The sequence below is a fragment of the Echinops telfairi genome, unplaced genomic scaffold (genome assembly GCF_000313985.2).
Source record: "Echinops telfairi isolate 266 unplaced genomic scaffold, ASM31398v2 ScPeMD7_7473;HRSCAF=8511, whole genome shotgun sequence".
Classification (NCBI taxonomy): domain Eukaryota; kingdom Metazoa; phylum Chordata; class Mammalia; order Afrosoricida; family Tenrecidae; genus Echinops; species Echinops telfairi.
The window spans coordinates 12794625-12808066 of record NW_022111377.1 but is presented as its reverse complement, the minus strand read 5'-3'; the positions used below and the strand labels follow the sequence as shown (position 1 = coordinate 12808066).

Sequence of the window (13442 nt, the reverse complement as noted above, 5' to 3'; positions counted from 1 at the left end):
AGTGTTTTGCCTTGGTATGGTGGGGTCAGATCGGGCACAATTCCGCACTGTGTCTCCAGTGTTGTTCCCCATAGCGCTATGGATCAGTGAGGCACATGGTGTCTCGTAATGGGGCCTACCCTATGGTCCTCTCTGTGCATTGGCTGCTCTGAGCAGGAATATCTTCCTCAGGGCTTGTTTAGCCAGGATGTGCTCCACCCTCTCCCTCCCTTCATTTGCTCCCGTGTGCTCTGACCAGACATGTCCCTCTCCCTCTTCCTGAGCTGTAGCTTCAGTGCTGTCCTCTGAAGTACATTCTTCTGGGGGGCAGGGGGGCTGTCCACATAGCTGGGATTGCAGCCGGCCCCTCCGATCGAGTTCCATTCTAGTCGTCTACTGAGAACACCAAAACCAAACAAACACCCTGCCATCGAGTTGCTGTTGAGTCGTAGTGACTCTGTGGACAGGGTAAAACTGCCCCTGTGAGTCTCTGAGTTGCTCACTCTTTATGGGAGTAGAAAGTCCACCTTTCTCCCACGGAGTGGCTGGACCTTGCGGTCGGCAGCCCAACTTGTAGCCACTACACGATCAGTGCTCCTACTGACATTAAGGACCTTAAGGCCCGGTGGCTAGAGTCCATATTGGCCAGGTTATCATGTCTGTCACACCACGCTCCAAAACAAGGAGCATGTGATTGCGGCCTTGTGCAGGGCCAAGTTCAAGTTCCCTGGGCTCCAGAAGATCCACATCTCCAAGAAGTGGGGCTTCACCAAGTTTAATGCCAATGAGTTTGAGGACAGGGTGGCTGAGAAGCACCTCATCCCGGATGGCTGTGGGGTCAGATACATTCCTCACCGTGGCCCCTTGGACAAGGGGCGGCCCTGCATTCATGAAGGCCTTGGTAGCCCTGCGCTGCCTCACTTGTCCCCACCAAATCAAAGTCGAACTTCCTGAAGAAAAGGAAAAAAAGTAATTTAATCCACCATCTACATAAACCAATGGAAAGGAGCTACTTGGTCATATCAATCGATGCCGAAACAGAGCACGAGAAAATCCATCCCCTATGATAATGAACCACCCAGGAAAACAGGAGTAGAAGAGCCATTCCTTCGCACAAGAAGAGAATCGCTTGATAAGAAGGCGAGTGTCCAACATATCACTCAAAGGGGAAAAACAGAAAGCATTAACCTTGCAAATGGAAACCAGATAAGAATGCCCTGTATCGCCGGTCTTACTTATTATTGCGCTGGAAGTTTTACAGCTATTAAGAAATAAAAAATACATCAAAGGCATTTAAATTGGCACAAAAGAAGTAAAACTCAGTAGATGATCTCTATACGTCGAAAGCTCCAAAAATCGGACATGAAAAATAGGAACAATGCAAAGTTTTGGCAGCGTAACAGGATCTACACAAGAATTCATGAGGGTTGGAAGGTGGGGGAGCGAGGGGAAAGAAGAAGAGTCGATACCACGGGGTGAAGTACAAAGAAAACGTTGTGGACATGTTGATGGCAACATATGTACAAATGTGCCTAATACAATTGGATGATGGATGGTTATAAGATTTGTAAGAGTCCCCCAATAAAATAATTAATAAAATATACAAATAAATAAACTTAATATACAAAATTCAAAAGTAAAAAAGAGAGCAGAGGATATGAGAAGCGATTGGATTCTGGATATATCTGAAAACAGAGGCAATAACCTTTGGATGTGGGATGTATGAAGAAAAGAAAGAAACAAGGCTTTCACTGACGAGATTGAACGCTGTCTAGAAGCTGAAAGGTAAAGAAATTATTTATTGGGATAAGGAACACTGTGGGAGGAGTACACTTTAAGGTTAGTTTGAGAAGTTCATTAGATATATTCATAATAATAATGAATTGGTCATTGGATATATGCATCAGGAATTCAGAAGAGACTAGCAATATGAAAGGTATTTAAAAATCTGCTAATGGAATGAACTTGGCAAAGGAGAGAATGGAGTAAGGAGAGAGAGAAGACCAAAGGACTTTGCTCTGGGCTCTCCAAAATGTCTAATTGATGCGTGAGAGCCACAAAGGGGACCAAGGAGTGGTCAGTGACAGATGAAGATCGCCGAGGAAATAGGGTTTCCAGAAGACCAGCAGATAAGGCGGTTCAAAGCAGTCAACGCTCACAGTGCCAGCGATTGCTGGCGGCCCAGCAATAAGATGAGCACTGAGAACTCACCCCTGTTTTTAACAGGATGATCTTGCTAGGATGCGTTTGGTCGAGTGGTGGTAGGGAAAACATATTTGGAGTGAGTTCGAGAGAGTGGGTATACACAACTCTACGAAGGAGTTTTGCTGGGGAACAACAAGAGGAAAATGGAATGGTAGCTAGAGGAAAATGTGGGAGAGAGGAGCTGTGTTTTAGTTTAGTTGTTTTTTTTTTTCAAGAGAGAAAGAACTGCTATTTTATGTTGATGGATTCTGGAATGGAGTGGGGATACGAGGAAAGGGCTGTTCCCAGATGTCTGGTTAGGTTGCGTTGGTCAAGGAGGTGGAAAAATGGATATAATGCCCAAATAGGTGGTTTGGTAACTTCTAAAAATATGCAAGTGGGGATAGGTGTGGTGGTGGGACCTCTTGAAAGCTCCCTTCTGTTTGTCTCTGTTATCTCAGTGCTACAGAAAGTATGTTTTTCAGTGGAAAATGTGATGAGGGGGGATGTGTTAAGAGGTTTGAGAAGGGGATGACATATGTGATAGTGGGATTTTGCGTGAACTTGGCTAGGCCAGGATTGCAAGTGGCTTGGCACTTGTGGCAGTTACATAATCTCCTGACAATTTTCAAAGGGGTGGAGTCTATCCTGTAAATCAGGACATAGCCAATGAGGGCTCCATGTGGGCATGGCCTTCTCCTGAGGATTCTGGAGAAGTCCCTGGAGATGTGAAACTCTCTTTGCTTCATCTTCCTGCTGACAAGCCAAATGGAGCTATACTGATGCAGCCAGAGCCCTAGAACTGGAGGAGTCACATGGAGACCCACGCCAGCGCTGAGATGCTTTCCCTACCACTGGGTCCACAAGACTTTCCACCCACTAGCTTGTGATCTTCCTGCATTCAGCATCATTGCATGTGTTGTGTGAGTCTAAAGAGGAATTTATGGACTAGTATTGACACATAGGGTGCTACTGGGATGTTTTCTTAATGTAAAATTGCTCTTTGATATAAAATTCTCTCTTACACGCACATGAATGTCTCTGGATTTGTTTCTCTAGTCTACCCGGACTAACACAGCAATAAAAGCCTACTTAATCAATGTGAACAAACATAATATAATTACCCCCATAGTGAGCTAATTGTCTTTCTCTGGCAGAGCAATTGGTCCTCTTGAACTGCTAATCATGCAGTTAGTAGCCCAATGCATAACCCCTATGGCACCAGAGCAGTGAACAGTTCATCCCTTGTATGAAGATCAGGGTAGGATGTAAGCCCCTTACTCAGGTCACAGCAATGATACAATGGAAAAGAAGCATCCTCAGGAGTGTGACCTACTTCCTATATAAACAGATGCTGTGGAAACACTTGTTTGCGTTTTGCTGGGTCTGGTCCTGCATCTGGCCCACTGATCTCTAGTTCTTTTCACTTGAGCCAATGGCCTGCCATATTGCCTCCCGATGCTGGGAACCCTTAGTAGCCTGCCATTTGACCTGTCCACTACCCTGTAGTCCTTAGGTTCATCCTCCTCTACAACCACCAGCCTGTGGTGTCCCTGATTCAACAACCCCCAAAGCTTCATGATTCAGGGGAAGCCATCAGTGTAACATCTGACTTGGAACTTGACTGAACTGAGATCAGATTTGCCTGCTTCCATAACTGTGTGAATCATTTTCTTGATATGAATTTCTCTCTTGGGTGTGTGTGTGTGTGTGTGTGTGTGTGTACGTGTGTAGGAGCTCTGGTGGTTATTCATTGGGCTGATAATTTCAAGGTTAGCAGTTCAAAACTACCAGCTGCTCTGCCAAAGAAAGACAAAGCTTTCTACTCCCATAAAGAGTTACAATCTTGGAAACCCACAGGAGCAGTTCTACCCCATCCTATAGGGTTGCCATGAGTTGGCATTGACTCGATGGCAGTTAAATTTGGCTTTGGGTTTGGGGGTATGAGTGTGTGTGTACGTGAGTGTGTGTGTGTGTGTAGTGTGTAACTAGTTTTGCTTCTCTAGGGAATCCAGCCTAAGGCAGTATAAAATGTTTGCAAAGAGTTGAAGAATGAGTGAAGGGATATTTAGTATGGGATACACAGGAGTCCCTTTGGTCATGAATAGAAGGGTGAGGCTAATTAGCACTGCCACACCAATGAGTTTCTGGATGCAGGCACAGGAAGAGAGTGGGCTGGCTTATTCAGGGCTGAAACAATCTCAAGCGAATATGGTCGCTATCCGGTCCATCAGGTGGAACAGAATGAAACCCCCTTCCTGTCTCCACGCGGACTTCTGAGGGTCGCTTTCTAGGGATCACAACCTAGTCCAATCAGCATTGTGTCATCTTCACAGTGAAACCCACAAAACCCAGTATTCTGAAATACTCACCGCCCTTCAAATCTGTGTTTTAAAAAATCAAACAATGCTTTTTGCATCATATCCGTGACCTGAAATTGAGCAAGCAAAAAAAAAAAAAAAATTAAAACATGATAAAAAAAAACATTACTAAACACAATCAAAACAATTTCATTCCTACTGGGGAGGAATCCACAAAAACTGGGGACTCACAGTTGGAAAAAAGTAACATGGGAGGTCACCATCTTTGTTACATTTCTGAGTTCCAAGAAAATGAAAAAGAAAAGTTCTCTGAACTGCAGGTGCGATTTATTACCCTCAATTATACTGCACGTGGTTTTTGTGAATGTCCGTTTGGCACTGTTTCCCTGGGCCCATCAGGTACAGCTAGCAGGACGCCCCAAAGCAACAGGGGGTGAGGTGGGGGTGGGGGTGGAGCAAAACACCACAAAGCGCAGAGAAAGGCACATAACTGCTTGAGGAGCTGCCTGCCTGAGGCTGGGCGCTCTGGAAGTTCTAAAGCTCAAGAGTCGGGGGAGCACAGAGACATTACCAGCTCAGCATGTGTGCGTGGTCAGCCTGGAGGGTGTGACTCACCTCATATCCCTTCAGAGAAGGACCCACGAGAACCACAGGTCGCATGGAAGGCACCACATCATACGGAGGCATGTGCTCTGTCTGCAGAAAGTGGACAGGCAGTCAGATGCTCAGCAGGCATAACGAAGGGAACTATTTCGTGTATACGGCTCGGATTCGGAGCTCTTGGAGAGGAGGCATTGACTGTCCAGACCTTTGGCTGTTTAGCCTTGCCTCTTTCCTAAACAAACCCAAAGCTTCAGTGGGTTTATTTTCCTGACGTTTTCAGGCACTGAGCTGTGTTTGGTTCAAAAAGTAGGCGAGGCTGCTTTTGAACCAATGGTTGGCCTAACAGAAAAGGGCTTCCGGCAGAAGAGATGCTTTATATGCCTGATGGCACGTGGTTGTTGCTTTCTTAGACTGATCTGAGTTTCTAAAGAGTTAAAACGACCAGGCCTTAACATTATGACATAAAGAAGAAACAAAGGGTTTTTTTTGGGTTGTTTTTTAATTACCTTTGCCTCTTCGATATTTGGCTTACCTGCATAAAATCCAATTTCAAAATAGTATAATTATATAATAGTATAATACCCAATACTTGACACATTTGAATCAGCTTGCATGCTTGTTCCAGTAAACATTATTCATAATCACTGTTCATATATTAGTGATTAATGCTTTTGGATTTTTGGCTTCTATATCTTGGTACTTAAAGATTAAACATTTAACATCTATTTCTTTGTGTTAGGGGAGGGTAGATAATGCCTGGTACTAATTCAGGCATGCCTCAGTGGCCTGAAAATGTTCATGACAAACTTTTTTATTTAATAACCTTCCCCTGAGTTTAGGCAGTGCTTCTGTTACGTAAATAATCTATGTCTTTCTGCAATAATTTCATTCTTTTTCAGCTGAGTAGAGGGGAGGATAAGTGAACTTTTATAGTGCCTTCTATGAGCATGTCAAAACTTCACTGCTAAACTCTTCTAATTAAATTAATAATTTTTTTCAAATATATTACACAACAGCTAATTAACTTGATCTCCTACAACCACTACTTGAATAGCAGATGAGAAGATCAAGATGACCCCAAGATTGGCTTTTTGTTTTAGCACAGAGGGAAACAGGGTCTCGGACACAGGAATCAAGCTGGAGCTCTGTTCTCTGAGTACTTGTGCATTAAAGAGTAGCTGAGAAAATCAGTATCTTAAAAATAGCTCAGACCTCAACAAGAAAAAAAACAAAACCCCAAAAGTTCTTTAAACTATTATAAGAATTTGATAAACTATATGTGTAAACGTTTAGTATAATTTTTACATCTGCCTGTTGCTCAAGAGCTTAAAACTGCTCATTTACAAATATCCTGATTTTGTTTGATGTTAAGTACCATGGGGGCGGGGGGGAATGAAATAGCATTTCAAATCCCCAAAGCTTCCATCTGAGATTTCACCAACAGCCACAGACCATATAATCAATCAGAGGGTAGAAAATACTATGGAGAACGGTGCTGTCAAGTTGTACTGCTAAAAGCTGTACCTTGTGTTCAAAATTAATCTTAATAGACATGATAAAGGCAGCATACGTGTTTTGAACAGAAAGTTAAACAAGACAGACATGACACAGTGACAGCACAAATGCCCACAAGCACCACTCTAAAGCAATCTACGACATGGAGCACAACTGTATTACTGACTCCCAGGCACTTTCTTTTGCGTTTGTGACAGCTACATGAAAGTTTACCACATCACTGATAACATAAGAAGAATGAATACCAGTGCCGGAGGCATCATAAGCATATCGATTAGATTATCATATTCATACCACCTGGGATCCTTCTGTCCTCATAGCTAGGCAGCATTAAAAATATACCCTTTCGCCACTGTAAATGAAGAATGTAAGTCGTTTTTTAATGTGTGTGTTTAAGTAACAGCTACTAAGAAATTTCATTTCAGGTCTTTAAATATGAAGTGGCTCAGTAGTGGGGAGACCTTTGGTTCCTACCAGTTATTCAGGTCAAACTAGCAAAGGGTTAACCCATGCTGGCAATCAACCGTCTCTTAATCCAACAGGGTAGCTACAGAAATTACCTTATTTGATGGAATATTGGTACTTTGTGCTCTACTAGACAAGTAAACAATCATTTTGATCTACCTGGTTCCTGCTAAATATATTTTGTTCCAATTCTTAAGTAAAAAGAAAGCTGTGATCCAATTGGAATAGTAAGCAAATGTAAAATCAAACAAAAACCCCTCTTGTGGATATTCGTTGTGGTTAGTCAGCTGGCTGAGTGTTGTAGCTGTGACAAGAAGATGGGGCTGTTTGCCTGGTAAGGATGACCATCAAATTGAGATTTCCTGTGTTATCACCAACATTCAAGTGTTGTAGTTTTTGCCTGGATGGTGGGAGCCTTTCCTTGAAAGTAACCATCTGGCTCAAAAACCAATCTGCTGAACAAAAACCCGTTCTCTTTCAGTATCTGACACTTCATCAAGGGCTCCAGAGTCCTCCCACAAAGCAAACGATTTGCTTGCAGAGGAAACGAGTCTAGGGGTCTGGGAGTTTCAGGAAGAGAGCTGACTTTACAATTACGTGTCAAAATAGATTCGCAGTTGTGCGAGATTCAGAGAAAGTATTAACTACAAAATTCTGTATGCAAACTGTGGATGGTGGTGTGTAAAACGAAGGAAGAAATGGAAATGGGAAGGTCTTTAAAAAAGAAAAAACATGCTGAGAGGAAAGGGACTTTTGTCTGGAATTAAGAGAGGTCGGGAATCTCTTATATATTTCTATTTCCATAGGGAACAAGGAGTAGCATCCCTCTGTAGCACCTTGGCTGGCCAGTGGCGCAGGCTCTACAGGTGACCACAAGTCCTGTTATCCAAGAGGTGAGATGCTGACCTCTGGCTGACGGAGAAAGCAAGAACATTGGGCAGAGTATTGATAGACGACAATAGGAAAAACTCACAGTAAACCGCCAAAACAAGCCTGCAGTTTTCCACTGGTCTTGTTCATCTGCAGATTTTGCACCTAGTGGATTAGAAGTTTAAATACTGACTAAATTAAAAATTGAATTTTTTTGGTTTTAATTTTTAGTACAAGCTATGTTTCTGGATATCATCAATCAGATCTAATTATGGTTCCAATATGCATGATTATCAGTTAAAAACGGGGAAAGAAGGAAGAGACAAAGGCAGACAGAATCAGCATGCACAGTACAGGTGCATCGTACGGAGTTGTCGGTGTTCAACACCCTCGAGCGTTTTCCCCAGTCCCCCTGGTGGTGTATATTATTCCATCAAAGAGGATAAGTACTGTAATGGCTCGGTAACTGGCCGCCCACTGAATTTAGGTGGTTTGAAATGCATGGGCTCAATCCGATGTTTGAGAGGTTCTTTTCTCAGGGCAGAAATGATCGTATGTAATCAAACTGTGGCGATTAAATGCTAATGATGCCAGGGGCGGGATCAACATAGCTTATGTCAACGTGCACTTACCGATTTCTGCTTCTGCTTAGCTACAGCAGCGTGGGAAAGAAACAAAGAATACAGAGCATGCATGTTATTGACTCGTCAAAGGACACAGACAGTCAACAGAACCGGCAAGGTGACGCGGTGCGGCTGAGCAGCTGGACAGACGGGAGCTTGGAAGTTCTTGTTACCTTCTTAAAGAAAGGCATTCTTTTCTCTTTGGAGTGGGGTGACGTTACACTGTTTGCACTGGGCTTAGGGGAGCGGTGGTTTGCTGGAATATCATTTTCTTCTGCATCTAAGCCAGTAGCATCTATGTCTATAGCTATATACAGACAAACAATTCAAAAATCATCAGGGGGAGAGGGGACAGGAGAGGAAAAACAGGTTATAAAGAAAATAAAATGAAATCCAACAAAACTAGCCATTGTCAAAGATCTATTGTGAGTGCGGTACATACAGTAAAATGTAAAGACCAAGGCGCACTAAGGTATGTGATGCCAGCAAACCTCACAAAACAGAAAGAGAACCCTCCTGGCCTCTGGTGACTTGGACGCCACCTCTTCTCAATAGTATTTTGATAAACATTTGCTTCTTTTTTAATCTGCTGTTTTAAATATGAAGTTGATCTTTCCCATGGCAACTGTGGGAGAACTTAATACGCCCAGGGTGACTGACATGTACAGGACACTGTACTTCTTACAAATGCATTAAAACCAGCTCATAGATCATGGAGCAGCTTCATGGCAAGCTGTATCACAGGGGGCCTCGGGTTTCTCAGTTTGCTTGGCTTTGCGTGAAAATAAGGGCATCGTGAAAAGATTCGCTGAGAATGCACCAGGCACTTAAAGGGAACAGAGCATAGAACATTCTCGATCCAACTCAGGCTGAGACATCACGCAGAAGGCAAGTGGTCCCGGGCGGGCTCCGGGATAGGCAGATGACAATGATTTCAAGATGTTAGATGTACCTCTGTGCAGACTGGACTGAGGACTAATTGTGGAATACTGTATCCAATGATGCCCAAATAAAAGGAGTCTATCAAAACAACCTTAACATGACATTTTATGACTCATAAAAAGCCATTGGATTGCACATGAGAAGCAGGGAGGCGGGGGACAACATCCCAAGCAGAAACCCAACAAATGACTTTTTCTGGAAAACAAGGGGGATTTGGGCTTTTACCTTTAAAAATCTACTGAGCTGAAAATATGAGTTAGAGCACTTGAAAATTAAATCTTCAATGAAAAGAGAAAGAGGTTCATAATCTCATTTCATATTGTTTATATATATAATGCACGTATTTCAGAATTTCATCTCCTGTGGAACCAAGAGACTAGGAAGCATTTTAATGATCGACTTCAACTTTCTTATTTTGGGATAAGAAAGATAAACTCTTAGGGTGAAGGGACAAGCGCTTGGCAAACAGTAGAGCCAGGCTTCAGACACCTAGGGTGCGCCTGTATCCCTCCCCTGAACCACACTGCCTTTCCAACTGGGGTCCCTTCCCAGTCCCTGCACATTCTTCACTTCCCAAGTGGGGTCACATCCTCAAGATCAGGATACCACAGTGGTGACCTCACTAGAAACGTACTGTCTGGCTTCGGTTAAGGCAGAAGAAGGAAAGGAGAAGCTATACTCACCGCAGGAAGGCGTCGTATTATACCGAGTCGCCTTCTAACAAAACCCGCAGCACATTCAGCGTTAAGGGACAAATGGCACTTTGAAAGACCAGGCAGCTTGGCACTGAGACACAGCTTTCAGCCTTCCTTGGGGACACGCAAGCTGACTCAGTGCTCACCCCACAGTCATCGCTAACCTTTTCAAATGATGGCAGCTCACCTGGCAGGCGTCACACACACATTGTGTATGATTTTATAATTATGCTCGGGCTTAGATGATTCAGCTGTTGGTAAACTTGGATCTCTTAGTTAATTGTGCCTTTACATTTGAGTCGGTCAAAAAAGCTGTCACGCAGGGAACACTTGGCACGGTGGGCTTAATAACGCAGATATCGGCCATCGCTAGCAGAATCTTCCCTCGAGTCAAAGTCATACTGGCCTGATTTAATTCCAGGTGTTAAGCTAGACTTACCTAGTCAATATGTTTTCCTCTTTGCTCCATCTATGCATATTCAAGAGCAAAAAGGTTGTGGTGTGCTGGTGTGCGGCTCCCATCACTCGAAAATGTGCTCAAGGGCTTGGCACAGTGCTGAGTTTTGATACCTACAGCTAACGTTTTGCTCATTCTAGGATTCCTCTTTTATGGGGATTTCAAAATGACCTCAAGTCTGGAAAGAGTGTGAAAAAAAATATTTATTTTGAGGAGTGTTTTCCTTGAATCCTACTTAGCAAGCTTCATGCCTTCCTGGAGATGAAGAGGATGTAGGCCAGCAATTGCTGATCCCCATCAAAGACTCAGCAGAGCCCCTGTGGTGTGGTGGGTACTCACTGGGCTGTGAACCAAAAGATGAGCAGTTTGAAACCACCATCCGCCTTGGGGGAGAAAGATGAGGGCCTTCTACTCCAGTAAAGAGTTTCAGTCTGGGAAACTCACAGGGTCAGTTCTACCCTTTCCTCTAAGCAGAGAGTTTAATTTGACTCAGGGGCCCTGGGAGCGTACCCAGCAGGTCAGTGGTTTGAATCTCCTAGTTGCTCTATGGAAGAAAGATGTGACTTTCTACTTCCATAAAGAGTTATAGTCTTGGAAACCCACAGGGGACCATTCTATCCTGTCCTACAGGGTCATTATGAGTCATAATTGATTCGATGGCAGGGAGTTTGGTTTGGTTTGGGTAATAAGACTCAACCAATATAATTTGTGATTTTCCATATACCTTGAACGTGCTCATCTTTTATTGGGCTCATAGAGGCCATATTCAGGGGACAGTAAGATACCTCAATTGACACAGTGGCTTCAACAATGGGCTCAAGCACAGAAACACTCGGGCAGATGGTGCAGGACCAGCGGTGTTCCATTCTGTGGCACACACAGGTTTGCTATGAGCCAGAGCCAAAGTGACAGCCCCACAACAACCACAGCAATGGACGCCGGACGTCGGGGTACCTGGGTAGTGGGAATGGTGGACACTGTCGGCTGCTCACTGAAAGGCTTCACATCTGATTCCACCCAGAGGTGCCTCAGGAGAGAGGCCTGGCTGGCATTCCACCTCTGAAAAGCCAGCCTGTGGAGCCTAGTCTTACTCTTCACACAGAGGGGTGCCATGAGTCGAAGCTGACTCTGGAGAGTCTTTCTGAACTTGATATCAAAGCCAACAGAACCCTGGGGTGCTGAAGTTAGTAAATTGCATTGTACGATTTCTCCATTGAGTCAGGCAGCTGAATAGATTTTATTTTGTTCTTAACGAATGGAAACACATTTTAAAAGTTCACCTCTGATCTTGCCCAGATGTTTGGTTACTTAGGCAGGCACAGCTTAAGTCAGGTTAGAAGTTTACCTGGATTTGGCTCGCAGGGCTCTCTAAGTCCCAAACGGCAACCTCCCAGGGTATTGCTTTTGACTTCCACCCCATGAACGGTTTGGTTAATTTACGTCTAAGAGCATCTGGGTTGAAGCACACATCGAAAACATGTGGACACTTTCAGGATACATTCGAGCAAGCCACTCGGGACAGTTGAGGTGAAGCTCAACTCTTTTCAAAGTTCTAAACACTCAATAGACTCAGATGGTTCTCGAATACAGAGCGATTCTGCTTTTAATACGATCTCATACGGTCTTTGCAGGCCTTGGTCAACACTAGCATTTACCTAGAAAAACTGCTTCCCTGCAGGTGAAAGTTGGCTTGTCTTCCTTCTTCCCTCACTAGTCTTTTTTTTTTTTCTGGGGACGGGGGTTGGGGTGGGCAGTGGCAGGAGAGTTTGGGAATGGTTCTCTGAAATGTTGGGTGACTCAGACAATTGAGTCCACTTGCAGGGTGGAGTTCAGAGGCACCCAGTAGAAACCTGAGGAGGCGCTGGGTGTGCTCCTGCAAGTAGCGCCTCCCTCTTTCACAGATCCTTGAAACCATCCAAATATCTCTGCTTCCGGCAGATGCTTTTTTCCCCCTTAAATTAGGAGCAGAGGTTGGGGGCAGAGGGACTGCAGGAGAGGGCTATGGAAAACATGAACATGACAATGACCATTGCAGATCTATCCAAATGCGAGCCTTGGGGTAGTTTTCCCATTGAGGAGGGTGGGATACCTCTCTGGAGAATTTTCTCCTTGAGGTCATTTGAGCTATAAACCAAAGCTCACTGTCACTAAGTCGATTCTGACACACGGCGAGTGACCTAACCACAGAGTAGAACTGCTCCCTAGGGTTTCCGAAATTGTGAGACTTTGTGGGAGCAGAGAGCCCCATCTTTTTCCTGAGGAGCAGCTGGTGGATTTGAACGGCTGATCTTGCAACTAGTAGGCTAATGCTTAAGCCACCAGGGCTTCTTAGTGAGCAATGAACATGAAAACAACAGTGGGGTCCTCATAGACCTATAATAAATTGTGTAGTTGGTCAATCTCTCCGAAGCACCTCGATCACAGATTTTCTAAATATTTTCCCTTAGTTTTTGTTTTCAGGAAAGTCCCCCTGTCTGTATAACAAATTAGTGGCCCCATGGGACATTTTATTTCAATATGAATTGAAGTTGATTTTTAGGAATGGCAAACATCCAGCCACAAAAAAATGAAATGGCTTCTTAGGAAAACACAAACTCCTTCAGAATGCCTGCATCTTCTTTGATTATTGTCAGATTGCTAGAAGGCTACCGTGTGGTTAGAGAATGGAGGAACTCGTGGTCCACACAAGCTGGGGCTGCCATCGGTTGAGCTGTCTTAGCATGATGAGAGACAGAAGCTTTCCTTTCCAGGAGCCCAGTGAGGGGCCTCACAAGTCTCTGAGACAGCC

The 13442-nt window shown here is 44.1% G+C and overlaps 1 protein-coding gene across 5 annotated transcripts in view; it reads right to left on the bottom strand.

Moving 5' to 3' along the window:
• Positions 1-13442, bottom strand: part of CACNB2 (calcium voltage-gated channel auxiliary subunit beta 2) — a 277727-nt gene that overhangs the window by 24140 nt on the left and 240145 nt on the right. For 4 of the 5 annotated variants that reach the window (XM_045285602.1, XM_045285603.1, XM_045285601.1 and 1 more), the window contains exons 6-8: positions 8734-8867; positions 5100-5180; positions 4536-4594 (exon numbers count right to left, since the gene is read on the bottom strand). In XM_045285602.1, coding sequence (XP_045141537.1) covers positions 4536-4594; positions 5100-5180; positions 8734-8867 — 274 coding nt within the window. Of the gene's footprint in view, positions 1-4535; positions 4595-5099; positions 5181-8569; positions 8590-8733; positions 8868-13442 lie in introns of all 5 variants that reach the window. The other variant, XM_004716012.2, reaches the window with a different exon arrangement.